General features: G+C 38.0%; 1 protein-coding gene across 4 annotated transcripts in view; it reads right to left on the reverse strand.

Moving 5' to 3' along the window:
• The window catches only part of FLI1 (Fli-1 proto-oncogene, ETS transcription factor), a 154,370-nt gene that overhangs the window by 5,519 nt on the left and 129,396 nt on the right, over positions 1–19,455 (reverse strand). For 3 of the 4 annotated variants that reach the window (XM_031960915.1, XM_031960912.1, XM_031960913.1), the window contains exons 6-7: positions 2,622–2,687; positions 1,431–1,493 (exon numbers count right to left, since the gene is read on the reverse strand). In XM_031960915.1, the coding sequence (XP_031816775.1) occupies positions 1,431–1,493; positions 2,622–2,687 (129 nt within the window). The remainder of the gene's footprint in view (positions 1–1,430; positions 1,494–2,621; positions 2,688–19,455) is intronic. The other variant, XM_031960914.1, reaches the window with a different exon arrangement.

The following is a 19,455-nucleotide window of genomic DNA, read 5'->3' on the forward strand; positions in this document are numbered from 1 at the left end:
AAATAACAGAAATACCACTAGGGATACCACCACCTCAGACTTAATGTATCCTAATTTCCAGCTTTGATTAATGCTAACTTTTAACCAAAAACTCTAGCTAATGTTTCATCTTGTAATAATAATAATAATATGAATTAATGGAAAGTTTGCCCAATAACTGGGTTTAGAGAAATACTACTAACTGCTGGGCCATTAATGATTCTTATTTAGCAATAACAATTTTATAAATTTCTCTTTATTCTTCTGATATTTTGGAGAAATCCCAGATGTCAAGAAATCTAGGTTCTAATTCCAGCTTTGCCATTAGCTAGCTCAGTCTGTCTGGACTTTAGTTTCCTAATCTATAAAATAAGGAGTTTGAATTCTAATGTCTTTCCAAATCTAACATCTGGCATATTTGAAAACAGAACAATAGCTGGCTAATGTCAATATTAGCCACTTTTTTCAGTCTCAGATTTATCAGTCTATCCTTTTTGAAATTTCTATTTAACAAATGTATTATTACTCAGTTGTGAAAGATCCCCAAAGCTTGAAAATCTTTTCCAGTAGTGCAAAAACATATAGGTTTACAGGATAGTTTTAAAAAAATGAACTATTAGTTGTGGGAGCCTGAGGTTAGAAAAGATTCTATAGGTTACTTTATCTCTTCTTTACCTTTAAGCAATAGTAGAACGAGATGATTTCTGGTAACTAGTTTTTAACTTTTTCTTGACTAGGAAATTCTCCAAATTGCCTTAATGGCACTTCTTAGTGTCTCACAATTCTCACAATCAGTAAAATTTCTTTCTTTTTTGTGTTGTGGTTGAGGTTAAATGACTTGCCCAGGGTCACACAGCTAAGAAGTGTTAAGTGTCTAAAGCCAGATTTAACCTCAAGTCCTCTAACTTCAGGGCTGGTGCTCTACCCACTGCACCACCTAGCTGCCCCACCATTTCTTTCTTTCTTTTTTTTTTTTTTTTAAACTCAAATCCTTCCTATTGAAATTTAAGTTTATTTTCTGTCTGTATTTAGACATTAGAACAACAGTCATAATTCCTCCCACAAAAACAAATAAATTGTTTATTTTAGGAAAAAAAAACTTAAGATGGCAGTATTGGGAGAGATGGAACACAACAGCTTTTTAAAAAAATATGTGAAAGGCTGTTATATGGAAAGAGGAGGACATATGTATGTATGTATGTAAACACAGTTGTGTATTATATATGTATAAATACATACATATACACACATGTATACAAACATATACTATATATGTGCCATTTCTTTTTCCAGTTCATTTTAAGATGAGGAAACTGAAATAGAGTTAAATGATTTGCCCAGGATCACATAGCTATGTGCAGAATATAGTTTGACGACATAACACCTAACTATGCAGCTGTAATGTCACACATAGAACAATGAGATGTAAAAAAAGAATCACAGCCAGTTACCTGGTTGAGGGCGTTGCTGTTCAGTATTCTTATTTATGTTTTGTGCTCCTCCAATGGGAGGACCTGTAACAAGGAAGAAAGAAAATCAGCTTAATTAGTGCGAAGAGGGAAATCTTGTTGGCTCCCCTTCAAGAGAATAGCATTACTAAGAAATAAATATAAAGTTTTTTCTCAATGATGAGAGGCAATATAGTATAGTGTAGAGGTGTCAAACATGCTATATCACAATGTTCCAAGAATCAGATTAAAATATAATTGGGAAACATTTCACAAAATAAGTAAAAATATCATAGAACATAGATAATATTAAAATGTAGTTTTCTAAATTAATATGCTGCCAGCAGGAATCCTTATATGGCCCCTGTTTCCATTTGAGTTTTTAGATAGAGAACTGGTCTCAATGCCAGGAAAACCTGAGTTTAATTTGCTCCATTGACACATACAGGTTGCATGACCTTCAGCAAGACATTTAACTTCCTCAGGTAACCCTTTAAGAATCACAGTTCTATAAGTTGTAGAGAAGGTACCAATCTGTAATCTACAACTGGTAGAGAGGGTTTCTGCATCTAGGAATTCAGATATTCATTACACCAGTGAAATCACAGGTCTAGTATTTATCTCTATCCTTTTCCATATGTAATTATTCTAGCAACCTGGAGTGTAGAACCATCTCAGTCAGTAGATCTGTCTTTAGAACCTACTTAATTTGGAATAATTCATCTGAGGGAACCACTTTTCTGTATATAGCTTCTATTCTTATCCATATGCCACCAAATGGAAAGATGCCATGATGCCTGCAATAGTGATCAATGGAGGAGAATATTTTTGCTCAAGGGTTTGTCTACTGCACTTTTCTCATGCCACAGAGAGATAAGGTCCAGACTTTCCCACAGGTTAATATCCCCTTAGTGACAGATCCTCTAGCTTCTTTCTATCATCTCTATTCTCTGCTTTACTTCACTTCTTTTCCTAAAGCCAAATGTAACCATGAAATGACTAAATGAAAATCCTGAGTTTGGGCATTACTAACAATTTCTACATTTGTAATTAATTTTGCTTTGATAATAGAAAACAAATTTTCAACTCATTTCACTTAGTAGCTTTTTTTCCTGCTCCCAAATTCCATTATTGCTCTTTCCCAATCTCAGAAAAATTTATTTTTTCCTAATGAATTAGAAGATAGTTACTTACTTTTGGTGAGGCCTGAATTCATGTTATTGCCCCATCCTGCTCTCCTGACTGATTCATAAGAAGGATCTGATTTTAAAAAATAGCAGATAGAGGTACCTTAAAATTACATTTTTTCAAACAACAAAAGTTGTTGCATGAACAAAATCAATCTAGCTAGAAGAATAAGAATTATTAACTGGGGGGGGGGTGGATCTTTGCTTCAAATATTCCTAATCAAAGTGTAATCCAAGATATAGAGGAAATTTATAAAATATTTAAGATCAAGAACCATTCTCTAATAAAATACTTGTTAAAGATGTGAACAAATAATATTAGTAAAAGAAATGTAAGTTAACAATCATATAGAAAATGCTACAAGTAATAACAATAGGAACAAAAAAGGAGGGGAAGGAGAATATCCTAGAAGAAGAAAAAGAAGAAGATGAAGGAGAAGAAGGAGAAAGAGAAGAAGAAGTAGAAGAAGAAGAAGAAAAAGAAGGAGAAGAAGGAGAAGAAGAACAACAACCACAACAACAACATGTAAATGAAAGTAATCTCACCTATCAAATTGGCTAAGATGAGAAAAGATAAAAATGATCAAAATAGATTGCATGGAAGTAAGTACTAATACTCTATTGGTTGACCTATGAATTATTGCAATTGTTATTTTAAAATTTGGAATTTATTAGAAAAATCATGAGAAACCATTTGACCTTGTTTCTACAAAGATAACTACAGGGAACATAACCCAAAGAAGTAAATGACAGAAAGAAAAATGTTAAATGTAACAAGTTATTTCTAATAGCACTCTTTGTGATATTAAAAATAGGGGAAAAAATGGATCCCTACTGATGGGAGAATGGCTGAGCAAAGTGTTATACAATAATATAAAGTAGATTATTGTAGCATAAGAAGCACTGAGCATGAGGAATTCAGAGAAACATAGGAAGCTTGTATAAAGTAATAGAGGGAAAAAAGTAGAAATAAAAGAATTATATATGCAATACTTATATTAATGGTAAATAAAAAAAGTCTAGCACATAGTCGATTCTTAATAAAACTTCCTGACTTGACAAGACCATTAAAAGGGGTAGTCATACTCACACTAATTGCAATAAACAAATTTCACTCAGTTCAGAAATGAAACACACCTCCCTCCTCTTGATAGATAGATAGTGGACTATAAGGGAGGAGGGCCATAAATGTTTACATGTGTCAGTTTTGTTTAATTGTTTTCTTTTGTTATAAGGGAAAGTTCAATGGTGGGGAATGGATAATAGGAAATGATTTTAAGGTAAAGAAAAACAAAGAAATCACTTCAAAAATAGAGGGGAAAGACTTTGTGCTTCTTCAGAGTTCTAATATAAAGATTATCTCCTGAATTAATAGGAAACATTTAAATCAATACTGGCTCAACTGACTTTGGATTCTTCCATCTTCTCACTAGCACGTTTATAAATACCGCTATGTAAGTAACACCCATGCTGCTCTCTTATTTGATGAGTTCCCCCATCTCCTCCATCTTCCACTTAACCTTAATATGTTATCTCCCCATTTATAATGTAAGATCCTTGAAGATAAAAATTGTTTGCTTGCTTGTATTTGTAAATTCAGGCTTAGCCCAGTGCCAGGCACATGGGAAGTATTTAATGAAAGTTTTATCTATTCAACTCAATTCATCAAGTATTTATTAATTCAGACAGTATTAATTAATAGGATGTTGGGGGTATTCATAAATCTAAGCCTATCAGGTGCTTATTGACTTTCTCAGAAGAAAAATTGTATATATATGTAACAGAATATTCCTATTGATTATAAAGGGAATCTTTTACCTAGCAGTGGGGGGAAAATGGAAGTGGTTAAAATCAGAATTCTTGAAGGGGAGAGATTATGGGCTTCAAGTTTCCAAAGAAACAATGTTTGCCAGCCAGTGATTCGGGCGTCTTTGATGTATTGTGAATATGTCATGAAGCTTTATAAAGTTCCAGATTCCCTTGGCCACTTTGTTCCCCTGTGAGAAGGATAAAAAGGTGTTGTTTCTGGCAATCATGGTGAAGAATGGAAAGAGGTTAGAAGTAAGTATAGATGGACAGATGGTTAAACTCGTTAATGGCTAGATGGGGAAGCGTGGGGAACCATTCTTTAGGGCACCATAGCAAGTTCTTGGATATAACATAGACTCAAAATTTTTTTGTTGTTGTTCAGTGGTTCAGTCACTTCCTAATCATCATGACTCCACGTGCCATAATACTGTCCATGGAATTTTCTTGGCAAAGATATTGGAGTGGTTTGCCATTTCCTTCTTTAGTGGGTCATCTTTTGTCAGAATCCTCCACTATGACTTGTCTATCCTGGATAACTCTGCACAGCATAGCTCATAGTTTCCTTGAGCTATGCAAGGCCCTCCTCAATGACAAGGAAATAGTCCAGAAGGGATTCAAAATAATTGGGTAACATTATTTCAGTTTTTTCCCATTCTCTTCTAAACTATCCTGGGGAAAATAACACTGAAGTTACCTATTTAAAATCTCATTCTGTTCCTTGAAAGATATCTCCTTGACTTCCAAACCTTATTTAGGAGTGGCTTCATTGAATGGTGGAGATCAAAAGTCAGGGGTTCCCCTTTCATTCCACTGGCCCAGATTTGTCAAGGGTTGGAATTACAGAAAAGTAACTGAGGGGATATAGAGGACTGAGCTCCATTAAGACATTCAACAGCAACAGAAAAAGATTTTCTGACCATAGAACTCTGACTTTTAAAGTCTTTCTCTGAACAACAAAAGAAACCATAAAAAAAAAAAACCCATTGGAACAAATGGAGCACAAACCTCATCAAACACCAGTCTTACAGAATGAAACAAAAACCATTTCTAATTACCCCATTCCAAGCCCCTCAGACAAATTAAAATAAGAGTCAGGGATATGGGGAGGCTCATCTGATTGCTTGTTCTCATTGTTTCTAGCCTAGGAGAGCCAGAAGACAAGGACAATTTTCTTATGGAAAAATCCACGTGCAGATGTACATTCCTTATGGCTTTGGAAAAGCTAGTTCAGTTTTAAAATTATAGTCTTTTAGTTGTTGGCATGAAAAAGAAAACAGAAAGTGAGGAGGGAAAGGGTGGGTAGAATGGGTGGGGAAGGGAAAAGAGGAAAGAGGCAAAACTCTGCTCATTTCACTCTTCTGTTTTTATTTTTATTTGACTTTCCCCCCATAAAAACCACAATTCCTCCTGCAAATAGATTCTTCTTCTTGCCTTAAAAAATGAAAAACAAAAACAAAACAAAACCAAAAAATTTGTTTATAGGCTGGAAATAAAAGCTCTGATGAGACATTTTCTGGGATTTCTTGCCTAGGTCTGAAATGCTTGTGCAATGCTGCTGTGAACAAAAGAAAAGGTGAGTTTTTCTAAGGGTTGGATCTCTTTTTTTCTTAGAGGTAGGGTAGAAGTGTAAGGGAGGAGAAGCTGGAAAATGATCAGAGATATCAATTTAATATGTTTATTAAATACATATAAGCATCTTGTGACTAACTCTCTATACTTCAATTTCCTTATCTGAAAAAGAGAGGACTGGGCTACATGACCCTATGAAGTATCTTCTAGCTCAAATTCATGATTTTTTGGGCAAGGAATATAGGGGAATAAAATGAAATAGAAGACAAAAGGGCACCTGCCTTTCAGATGTTTTAAGATTTCATTGGAGAGAAAAGAAAGACAGAAATGAAAGATATACTCATAGCAGAAGACAGTATAGGATAAATGTCAAATGAGTCCAGGGAAGAGAGAGATGAGATAATATTGGGGCAGATGGGGACAATGGGAATGGAAAAAGCTAAATTCAAGGGTCATTTCTTTTAACTAATCTATTTGTTTTAGTCTGGGCTAATTTTTTTTAGTACAGTATGTGAAGACTAAAATTGAGGCTTTAACAACTACTATCTTACTTATCTCTTTTTACCTTATTCTCTTTTTTTCTCTAACCATAGCCCTGGAAATGTTTGAAATTGTTTTTGTGTGTTTCATCAAATAAGTAGATTTAGATCACACAAGTTTGCTGCATATCCATTGGGCATAGTTGAGCCCCAGAGGCAAAGAAAAGGGAAGAGATTATTATCAAGAAATTAATCATCAATTAACATGTATTTACTAAGTGCTTATTGTATCACATCTTCTTTGTTGAACACTAGAGATTAAAAAAGAAAAATTGAGTCATTTCACTCATGTTCAATTCTCTATGACCCCATTTGGGATTTTCCTGACAAAGACCCTAGATTAGTTTGCCATTTCCTTCTCTAGAAAAGAAAGAAAGAAAGAAGGGAAGAAACACTCCTTTTACCAGTGCTGACTTTTGATTTGGCAGCTTGAGTTTTAGAGAGCTACCTGAGGCATTGAGAAGTTAAGTGACTTTCTTAGGATTCATACAATCTCTAATGTGTCAGACTTGGGACTTGAATTTAAGATTTAAAATTATAATGAGGTTACATAAGGTATCCCAGAGAAGATGAGCTTACAGGCTTTTAGCTCAATTCTATTTGTTTTGATTCAGCAACCATTTATTAAAAAGTGTACCTGATTTAGTGTAACTGACACAGAAGGAAACAAAAACCATTCCAAATATATTCGAGAGTTGGGGAGAGGTCTACCCCAAGCACATGGAGACTTCCCCTGGCAGAACAATTTGTCCCAGTGGCCATGAAAGGGGCTTAGAGTTTGCTCAGCCATTGGAGACACCAAAGCCAACCAGATCAACCACTACCTCCATGGGCCATGGCTAATTGTCTTACCCTTTGTTCTCAACTTTGATATCTCAGGAAGAGAGAATTAAATGATTAAATAGAATTATTGTGCATATATTGCCTATTCACTGCATGATCTCTTTGAAAAACACATCTATGGCTACAGCAGATTGTTTTTTCAACCAGAAGAAAAAATAAAAGATGAGGTCTTTGGAAATATGCAGAGAAATGCTTTGTCGCTCTATGAATCATCAGAAGTTTCCAAAACTCGCAGTGCTCAGAGGTATTTTGAGTTAGCAGAAGAAACAACGCATCCCAGAAGATGGGGGGAATGGGCTGCACTAAAATTTCTCTTCTGTTTCTCCACTGAGATGCTAGGAAAAGTTTCTACCTATGGGGCAGGGTAAAGTCACTTCAATGGACAGAAAAATAACCAAGGTACCATAGGAACAATTGTAGTTCTCTGAGACAGGCCCTGGGCAGCTAGGTGGCACAGTACATAGAGCACTTGGCTGGGAATCAGGAAGACTCATCTTCCTGAATTTAAATCTGGTCTCAGATTCTTATTAGCTTTGCCACTCTGGGTAAGTCAAAGTCTGTTTGTCTCAGTTTCCTCATCTATAAAATGAGCTGCAGAAGGAAATGGAAAATCCCCTTTGTTGCCAAGAAAACCCCAAATGGGGTCATGAAAAATCAGATACAATTGAAATAACTGAACATCACAGCACAGATAGGATTCATGATAATCATGATAGTATTTTTATTTCTAATTTATAGATGATGAAACTGAGTCTTAGAGAACAAAATAGTTTGCCTATAGTCACACCACTAGCCAGGATTCTCTTCTGATTCTAGGTCCAGCACTTTTTCACCATACTATAATACCTCACCATTATATATCCTTAAAGACTGTCTTCCATCCTAGTGAATAAAAAAAAAAATAGTTTCACAAAGGTACCCAGGGAGTATTTCTACTTGCACCCCTCCTAATCTGTTTTCAGTTGCAAGCCAAATCTTTCTTAATATCTTTTAGTTTTCAGGGATGAGTCGTGTCAAGGGACCAATTGACAACCTAAGTTGTGAGAAAGATTGAAGACCCATAATAAGTACTACTGAAGCCAAGAGGAGTCTTATGTGAATTTCATCCTTTAGCTTTCTGAATGGTCAATGAACAAATAGAGGTCATCACCAGGATGCAATCTGGGGCATTTTCAGGCAGGAAAATATTGCTCCTCCAAAGCTTTTCATTAAAAGGCTTGGGGCCCTCAAGAGAAATGCCCAGATTTATAAGCTGATTTAGGTAAAGTGCTGTCCTGTAGACAGAAGTACACCTCCTAAAAGTGTCATCTGATCTAACAAGGCCAGAAAGGTATCCAGCAATCAATGTAACTGGTAGGCTAACTGTGAATTTAACAGAGCAATAAACAGCAACGGCACATGCTGAAGTGAAGGGTGGTGTTTTTAGCCAACATGTAACAGATTGAAGTGTGTAGTCAGTGGGACAGAGACCACAAATCTCCCAGTGGCCTCTTCATTCATATCCATATGCATGGGAAAGCCTCCTGCCAGTACCCACATCTCTGGACACAAAGAATACTTCTCTTTGCATTTATTTATTCAATTTATCAAAAGCATGCCATGGACCTCAGGGCTATTGGGATGCATGTACCAAATGCAAAAATTAAATTAAATCCAGTGGCTAAAATTGTGATTCCAAAGAAAAAAGCCTTAATACAATTGGCTCGCAAGCCAAGACTGAAGAACTGAGGTCTGGCAGCTTGCCCTGGAGGTCAACAATCTAGTGTAGCTTTGCAGATAGGCATGAGAAGAGTTCAGAACACAAACATTTTCCAGCAGCCCACCAAATCTGCATTTGCTCCACCTGGGCCCATCACCTCACCCACCTGCCAGATGGATAAAAAATATCTTACAATTCCCTTATTCCCATCAAAGAAAATACCGTCACCACCTTAAATGCTCCCAACCAAAGAAAGTTCCCCAAATAAGGTGTGCTCAGTGTGTGTGTGTGTGTGTGTGTGTATGTGTGGGGGAAGCAAATTCTGTAATGGTCTCCATGAGTTCTAACACTGTCAATAGTGTCTTCTTCAAACACAAGGGACAGTCATTCACATATGTGTCTGTGCACATACTGAAACTTCGCCTCTGCAGGGATGCTAAGATGTCAGCTACAGTGAGTTCCAACAACTTTTTTCTTTTAAGCAACATCGGCTGGGGTCCATTTTTTTTCCTTTTTCACTACAAATCATGCAAGATGAAACTGAGAAGTGTGGTCAGCTCCAGCCTCCAGACACACAAATAGAAACACGTCTAAGACAAAATGGAAAAGCCAGCACCAGGGAGCCAGGCCAAGGACTCACATTTCTGTAAAAACAATATCCCTCCTAGAGCCTGACGCCCAGCAGCTTCAAGAGTTCCTTGGATATTCATGGCCCATCAGCCAGCAGATGAAGGGACTAACTTCTCTGCCTCATCCAAAAGCTGCCTGTGTGTGTGTGAAAGTAGACTCAGTTATGTTGTTTTCTTTCTGAGACATGAGTTTATACCACGACATCTTTAGAGAACTCTTCAAGAAGGTTTTTCAAAAATAGTGGTAACCTGGGGGCGTATTGTCTGACTTTTTGGGGCTAAAAGATACAGTTAATGATCTGAAAACTGCTATGTCTATATCATAGATTAATGTAGAATTTAGAGCTAGGAGGTGCCCCAGAGATATCTATTCTGATGCCTTCATTTTATATGTAACTTGTGACCCATATCTAAAATTTTAGACTCACAGATGGAGTTCAGTCATGCAAACCTTACCATGAATTTTATGGCTCATGCCCCCACCCAAAATTTCCTCTGGTAATCCTGGAATCTGGCTTGTGTGTACCCTAAAGGTTCTGAGCGCCAATGCAAAAATCTCAATTTAACAAAATTTCCAGTGGGATAAATCTTATTCATTACAACAGCAATGACAACAACAATAAGCACCATGAAACTTATAAACAGTCAAAACAATTTTAATTTCCTCTCCAATGGGCCTCTACCTTCCATAGGGATTTACTTATATAACCCTTGGGACTTATAGTATTCCTATGGATGGGCTACACAGACATTTACAGATACACCCCCTCTACAAAGATAAAGAGCATGGGGTTTCTAGGGAACCAAGAAATATTCTGTTCTTATGATCCTCTGCTTCCCCAGGGACCTATATAATCAAGTTGTGCTGGTAAATATTTCACAGCTGGTTCATGATGCCAGTGAAGGAATGTGTCTGGGTTAGTCCTCCACAGCGTAACTTTCCCTCTAGATTTTTCTTTCCACCTCACATTGGTCTTTGTCTTCTTCTGGGGTTAGTTTCTCCTCCCCTGGTGACCCACATAATTCTCTAGCGAGAAGCCTGGACATCTTCTTGGCGTCTCCAGGAAATTAAGCCCATCTCTAAGCACAACCTCTTCAGGCTGCCTGACCTTCTCTTTCTGTTTCCAGCTCTCTTTCTGATCCTGTGAGATCTTCTCATTTAAGGGCTGAGCCTAAGCAGATAGCTCTAAGAAATAAGAGACCCAGGATCCCAAGTCTGTGCCAAGATAATGACTTTATCCATGGGACAACCTGAATGTGATACCTTGTCAACAAGGCTCTTGAAGGAGTAAAGGACCAGAGATTCAGTGTACAGAGTTGGGAAATTGAAGCTGAGAGGTTGAGTTTTTTAAAGTTAAGAGAAGTTTGCCCAAGACCCAAACTGTAATAAATAGCAATTTCAATATTTAAACCTAGGTCATCTTACCAGTATACTACTTGCCTGCAGTGAATGAATTAATTAATAGAAATTTCTCCCTCAGATCTGAAAAAATTCAGCGCTTTATTGATGAAAGCTGACTACGTCCTGACTTCCTGTAGTCCAGAGGTGGAATTTAGTGTTTTCTCTCCTACATTAGAAGTGCCCAGAAGGACATAATCTAGTGGCTATGAGTGAGCCTGTGACTATCCTGTGAGTGACCCTTCTGTTGAAAAAGTCATTGTGGATTTATTTTGTACCACACATCTGATAAACCAAAATAAGCCAACAGTGCCTCCATTATCAGATGTGTGGCACATTGGCTTTCCCCCTATTTTCACCAGAAAATAAGTCTGACCTCAGCGAAAGCCAAAAGGGGGTTACTCATAGGGTAGTCACAGGCTTACTCATCAGCCCTGACCATGGATTCTTCCATACCACCCATCTGATAGGCCAATAGTACCTCCAATATGGGCAGCAAGGTGGCCCAGGATAGTGTGGGGTCTGAGTTAGGATGGCTCATCTTCCTAAATTCAAATCCAACTTTAGACACTCATTAGCTGTGTGACCCTCAGCAAGGTTCTTAACACTGTTTGCCTCAGTTTACCTCAGTTTCTTTATCTCTAAAATGATGTGGAAAAGGAAATGGTGAACCACTCTAGTATCTCTGCCAAAAAAATCCAAACTGGAGCCACAGAGAGTCACCTATGGCTGAGCAACAATAAAATCTCCACCATGTTTGGCTTAAAGTGACTGAGTCTGACACTAGAGGGCTGATTAGATTCCAGGGCCAAATCCCAAGGGCAAGAAAATCTGTAATGGGTTATTTCATTTTTCTTATGAACTCCAAGATACAAGAAAGCTTCTTGTGTACACTATCCTCCCACAAAAAGCCTAGTAGGAATTGTTTTATGTCTTTATTACTGAAAGTTTTCTGTAGATCCTAGAACTTGGATAAGAAATTTGAGGAGAGACTTTTCTTGTCATTCTGCATCCCACAATTAACTTTCTATAAGACTTGGATTTATTAATTAATACTCAGCATTCTACTTTACACCATATTCAACCTTGCTAGGAGATAAGATTAATGATACCAGAATATGAGAACCTCACTCTTCCCTTCATTCTGCTTTTCTTCCAACTTAAGTTCTATTCTTTTCAGTTTCCTTTTATGTGTTGCCTTTCCTCATTAGGATGAAAGCTCCCTGAAGGAAAGGGACTTGAGGACAGATAACACATTACTTAGCACATTTTAAGTGCCTGATAAAATCTCTCTGTATTTCTTTTTCTCTCTGTCTCTGTCTGTCTGTCTCTTTGTCTTTGTCTTTCTCTTTCTGTTTATCTGTCTCTGTTCTGTCTCTATCTCTATCTCTCTGTTTCTTCTCTCTGTGTGTCTTTCTGCCATCTGTTTATTCCTTCATCTTTAACATTATAATATAGATTAAATTTTCCCAGACTCTGATGGAGCCTACTGAGAATGGTTTGTTCTTGCTCATCTTGGGAAACTAAGTTTTAGATGCAAACTTTCAGTAGAAAATAAGCCAGACAATCACTCAGAAGTCCATGGAATATATGAAGTGAGGTATTTATACTGTCCTCAGGATAGTCCCATCATGACTGGATGCTTTGTTCTAAACTAGTCCCAATGAGGGTCCTCTTAGGGGTTTACTGGTTCCAGGCCATTCCTAAGGTGTGGAGGACCTTGGACTGATTATACTGTTTACTCTTCTCTCCATTCACCTTTATTATTTGCGTCCAAGGGGGTTAAGATTCAAATGAACATCGAGGGCAGCCTTGAAATGGAAGGAAGCAAGCTGGCACAGTAGAAAGAAGGAAAGCTTGATTTGGCATTAGAGGACCTGGATTCCTACGTTGACAAGAGTATTTACTACCTGTATAAATTTAGGCAAATCCCTTCTCCCTCCTGGACCTCCATCTTCTCAACCCTAAGAAGAGGAAGTTGACCTAAATAACCTCTATCAACAACAGCAAAAAACAGCAGCTGGCATTAATACAGTGCTTTAAGGTTTCTTCAGTGGTTTACAAATATCATCTCATTTTATCTTCAAAACTACCCTGGAAGTTGGGTGCTATTATTATCCTCATTTTACTGTTAAGAAAACTGAAACAGAGGCTCAATGACTTGCCCCTATAGAGTCAGATAGCCAGTAATTATCTGAGATTAGATTGGAATACAGGTCTTTCAAATTTTAGAGTGGCTATATGGCAGTACAATCGGCATGGAGTCAGAAATAGGTAAGATCAAATCTAACCTTAGAGTCTTAGTAGCTGTGTGATCTTGGGCAAATCATTTTAATCTGTGTTTCCTTAGGAGATAGCAAGGTGACTCAGATAAAGCAGGGATTAGAGTCAGGTAGAGTACAAATTCAGCCTCAGAAATTTACTGTAACCCCAGTTAAGTTATTTAATCCTGTTTACCTCGGTTTCCTCATCTGTAAGATGAGCTGGAGAAGGAAATGGAAAACTCCTCCAGTATTTTTTTTAACCAAGAAAACCCCAAGGACAGTAAGGTCCACGGGGTCAGGAAGAGTCAAACAGTAGTGCACAACAAATTCCTGACTCCAGCTCTCCATCCTGACTTTAGCATTCTCCACTGTGACAGGCCTGGCTGCCTCTGTTCCTTCTAGTTTTAAGCTGTGATGCTACCAACTAAAAAGATGGCTAAGGATTGTGGGTGGAAAGAGGCACAGCCTACCCCTTTGCCTACTAGTGGGAATAGTGGTATTGGAGGTTAGGATTATGAATTGATTGTATTTCTTTATATGAGTTTCAGGGTTGTTTGTTTTAAGCCCTGGCTGGTGGAATCATTTCCACCCCCGCAGGCTGCCCGCCTGAGTCACTGCTCCACAGGCTCCCCAAAGCAGGAGGCCTGGAGGTGGTTTGCCCATTGGGGAGGGGGCGGTACAGCTTTGATTCTGTGTCAAAGCTTCAGTGTGTCCTGTGTCCCAAAGGGTAAAAGCAAGGACTTGGCTCCCATGGAGAGCTCCGTGGGAGGGAAATATCCAGGCAAGGCTTTCCCTAAATTTTGGAGCAGGAAGAAAAAAACATCCTGGATCAGCTTTCCTTCAGACTGGGATCCTAGCCTGGCCTCCAACCAGCCCCTCAGTGTCAGCATCAGCCATCGTGTGGAGCGGAGCATAATGGAAGTACTGTTTAAGATATTATACGTGCAAAGAAGAAGAACGGGGGAAGGGAGAAAAGAATGACCTATGAGAAAAATGCTCTAAAAAGCTGATTTTAAGAAAAAAATATAAAGTGTTTAAAAAGCCAAATGGTGTGTTACCCAGGCCCAGCATCAAACACACAGTCACTTGGATCTTGGTGTTGCTTGCTAAGTGTTGACATTCAGTTTCTTTCATGGGTTGGCTAGATCTATTTAGTCTGGTGAAAAGCAGAAGTTGAGGTATCAACTGGTTAATTTGGCTGGGCTGCAAAGTCAATGTTTTTGTTTGTTTTGTTTTGACCCAAATTGTCATTAGTGATCTTCATGGATTACATTTGTTGGACAGATGTCAAAATTTCATCTAAGTCTGTGAATAGAACCAGAGAGTCCAGGACCTTCACTAGAGAAAGCACCTCAAAAACCCAACCCAGGTCTGAACAAGTATGCCGTCAATAACACCCTCAGAAAGTGGTCAGACAGTCTTTGTGTAAAGGCTTTTAGTGAACAGGAACTCACAATACTAGTCTGGATCATTTTTCTAGGTCTGGATAGCTCTAATTGTTAGAAAATATTCCTTCTATTATGAGAAATGGGGAGAGAGAGGGGAGGGAAAGGGAAAGGAAAGGGGGAGGGGTATTGGAAGGGGAGGGATATAGGGAGAGAAGAAAGGAGGGAAGGAAGGAAGGCGGGAAGGAAGGGAAGAAGGAAGGGAGGAGAGAAGGGGGGAAGGAAGGGAGGAGAGAAGGAAGGAAGGAAGAAAGGAAGGAAGGAAGGAAGGAGAGAGGGAAGGAAGGAAGGAAGAAAGAAAAAAGAAAAAAAGAAAGAAAGAAAGAAAGAAAGAGAAGGAGGAAAAAAGAAAATGAAGAGAAGAGAAAGGAAGAGAAGGGAAGGAGGAAAAGGGGAAGAGAAAAGAAAAGAAGATAGAAGGATAAAGGAGGGAAAAGAAGGGAAGGGAGAGAAAAAGTGCTTGCAAATGATTAAAAATGGTTTAGGGAGAAATAGGGACATTCTATATTTTCAAACTTTTGGGCTCCTTGCTCTAAGCCTCATACTTGGCTATTTATCCTATTGCTGACAGAGAACAATGCCAAGGGTAGAAAATCCAAGACAGCATCATGGGAGATAGTTACAGGATCACTCTTGTTCCTTCCTCTTTGTTCAGAATGTGAAAAATAAAGTGCTGAGTAGAGATAAAAGCCAAGTCTCCTTCATTAACTATCTGAGTTTTTGCTACAATTGATTTATTGCATATTCTCTTTGGAGCTGACATTTGGGCACGTGGCAATAATAAAGTTAAAAACACACACAAACTCTAGATTCCTTGTAGTACTGCTGAACGCTTCAGCTCAGGATCCCCCCAAAGTCATGTACTTTTCTCTTCTAAAATCTGGGCCACTTGAATCTCAATGCTCCAAGAAAAGATGATCAAATCATTTCAATCTTCTATTCCACATCTGGTGACAGCAGTACTGTTTACCTTGATCCCATGTATTTCGTTCTTGTAGAAGGGCTTGAATGAGCTCCTTTAATCTTCTCATGAAGACTGTACTAAATCCCTCAGATCTCCAGGCCCTTCCAGGCCCTTCTGAGAAGGTAGCCCTCTTTTCACTGCTACATAATTTGATAAGCATGGTTTTTCACTGATGAAAGTAGAAGTGATAATGATAACTGACATTTATATAGCGCTTTGAAGTCTGCAAAGCACTTCACATATATATCTCATCTAAATTTTCTTCATAGCCCTGTGACATAAGGACAGCTATCTCCATTTTTCAGAAAGGAAAGGCAAGCCTGGATGAATTACAATTGATCATATATCTAGTTAGTGTCAGAAATGGCCCTTGAACCTGTCTTTCTGATACCAAGTCAATCATGATATCCAATACAGTCTGCTTCCCATGTTCAGGAAATTGGATGACTTTACTTCAATGTGCTGGGCATGGCTGGGCTGGACCAAAGGCAGGTTTCATCGGCTTTTTCTTGTCTATGAGCAAGGAGGATTAGGGCTGCTCTGTGGTCTGGGCCTGACTTCTGACACAGATCCAAACCAGGAGACATTAAGTCCCAACACTTTCTATGATTAGCTTTTCAACCTGCCTGTGGAGAGGTTGGCCCAAAAGAGCAGCTTTCTGGGTTCAGTGTGGGGAAAGTGGTTAAATGTGATCAACTTGAGGGAATATTCCACCTTTTGTGGCCTTGTGGGTGAGCACTGAGTGTGCAGGTCCCAGCTTCTGAATCCATAAAGAAGTCAGATTCTTGGTCACTCAAGAGATGCAAAACCACTTCCTCCTAGGTGAGATGGGGCATCTCCCATCTATAGCTTCAACCATCAAAAACTTCTTTTTAATTTGGAAGGAATCATGCAACCAGATATACAAATCAGCACAGGCCCCAAAACCAGAGTTGGAAAAAAAAGCACAGAATTTGAGTATGCTGAAAATATAATTCAGGCTATAATGATCATCTTTCTTTAAAATTTCAATTTTTTTTTCCCATAAACTGCTCTATCACAATGACACTGGATGAGTAAGTGGATGAAATTCAATTGAGATTTTTCAAGACCAAGCATTTTTAACCTGTAGCTAGTTCACCATTTTTCTAACAGGTACAATAATATCTTTCATGTATGATAGTATTTTTCCTGCTTTTTTTTTAAATAGGACTTATGGATCCATTGGCATAGAGAATTTCCCAGTGACAAAATTACCTCTACCAATGAAGATCTCAGCAACTGCTCTGCCACTGAGTCTTAAGAGTATTGCCCATAATACTGGGAAATTAAATGATCAGAATCATACATCTAAGAAGTATCAGAGGCAGGACCTCAATCCATCCATGTCTTCCTGATGGCAAGACTAGTTCTACGTGTGCTACTCTAAGATGCTTCTCTTATTTGGCTTTTTCTTAAAGATTCCTAAAGATTTTCATGAAAGGAATTTCTAAGACCTCTTTAACCCATTTTTGTCATTGTTTTCTTTCAGTCAAGCATGACTCCATTAGGAGTGGTTTGCCATTTTCACTCTCCAGATCATTTTACATAAGAGGAAACTGAGAAAATTGGGTTAAGTGACTTGCTGATGGTCACATAGTAAGTGTCTGAGCCTGGATTTAACACAGTTCTTCCTCACTCCAAGCCCAGTGCTCTATCCCATTGCCATCTAGCTATCCCCTTTAATTCATGCCAGGGAATAAAAATATTTGTTTCTTAAGCTCCATGAAATTCAGATTCCTCATTTGTAAAATGGAGATAATGCCTTCCAAAGTTGTCATGAGGAAACAATGAAATAATATTTATAAAAGCATTTAGAAAAATTTTAATATGCTATGTAAATGTCAGTTATTATTATAAAAAAAGTTTTCTTGTCGTAACTGAAGCTTTTGTCATTATTGTTCTCCCTCTAAGGGAAAAGGGAGATCAACCCTTTTTCACTGAGAAATCAGCTTTTGATATGTATTGGCATTCTCCTATGTGCCCATCATAGTGTGACTAAATCCTACAGAATAGTTCAAAATAGTATAGAAATTAGAGAAGGACTAGATAGTAAAAAAAAGTACTGCACTGGCTGAAGTAAAGAGTCTTAATCTTGCATCAGCCACAAAGTAGCAATGAGACTTTGAACATCACCTCAGACTTCATTTTCACTCATTCATTTATTTATTTTTTTCATTCATTCATTTTAGGCATTTTAGGGTTAAGTGACTTGCCCAGGGTCACACAGTTAGCAAGTGTTAAGTGTCCAAGGCCATATTTGAACTCGGGTCCTCCTGACTCCATGACTGTTGCTCTATCCACTGCATCCCCTTTTTGTCCTTCTCATTTTTTTTTCATCTGTAAAGATCATGAATTAGACTGAGATCCCTTCCAGATTAAAGACCACACATTGAGGAACAGAGCAGTGTGGTAGGACGGCTCTAGATTTGGAAGTGGCTTCAATTTGGATCTTAGCTTTGCCTACTAGTATGTCCTTTTAGGCAAATCATTTGGCCCTTCTAAGTCTAAGTTCCCTCATAATGAGATGAGTGAGTGGGACCAGAAAACTGTTCTAAAGCTGTGATCCATCTCCTGTAAGTGCTATATTGGAGAGTATCCACAGTAGCAAAAATGTAGGGGAGGTTTAGGATTAGGTGCTGGGTCTGGAATAAAGAAGACATGAATTAAAATCCAGCCTCAGATCTATAAGTCACTTAACCTTTGCCTGCCTTAACCCACCAGAAAAGGAAATGGAAAACCATTTCAGTATCCTTGCCAAGAAAACCCCAAGGGAAAATATGTTAAGTTCACAAAGAGTTAGACATGACTGAATAACTGAATAACAACAGAGAAGCATTGGGAAGACATATGAACAGATATAGAATAAAGTAAACAATCACAGAAACAATTCACATAATGATAAGAACAATATAAATGGAAAGAATAAAAGACTGCAAACTGAACATTGGATAAATATAATGATCACATTTGACCCTAGAGAAGAGATGAGAAAATGAATCTCCCTCCCTTCATTTCAGAAATGGTAGAATATGACTGTTAAATAAATGCATCAAACCTGATGATAATCAAACCTGAAGAAAAAAGCATGGAAAAGATTTCACTGCTAAAATGACAGGCCATGATTAAGTGTTGGAGGTTCCAGTGTGAGATAAGTAATACATCAGTCAAACCTTTTCAATGACATTATGACCAACTCTCACCCTCTTTATCTTGCCTGAGCTTTTGGTAGCCCTTTTGGGCTCAGCAAATCTTTGAAGGGATTAGGTGGTTGGTGAGAAGGAATATAAGGACCCTTTTCCTTGAAGCAGCCAACTCTTCTGGAACTATTTCTAGTTTGAATTATGAGGAAAAACTACAAGATCATATCAAGATCACATGGCCATCAAGATGAAGCTGTAGCAATTGGCACTAAGTCTGCTTGGAGTTTGGCTTTGCTTTCAGGAGTTTAATGATAGTGTCAAACTGAAACTTGGAAGGGTGATGTACTTAAAATAGTCCCAGAGATGAAGGAACTAGAGGTGACTTTAAAAAACCAGATCCTAATGTAGTAGCTTTTAAAATAGGAATCATCAACTTATTTAAAAAGATATTCTGATAATTGCATTCTACGATATCATATATTTTATGCATTTAAAAACATTATTCTGAAAAGGAGTTACC

Source organism: Sarcophilus harrisii, chromosome 3, assembly GCF_902635505.1.
Source record: "Sarcophilus harrisii chromosome 3, mSarHar1.11, whole genome shotgun sequence".
NCBI lineage: Eukaryota > Metazoa > Chordata > Mammalia > Dasyuromorphia > Dasyuridae > Sarcophilus > Sarcophilus harrisii.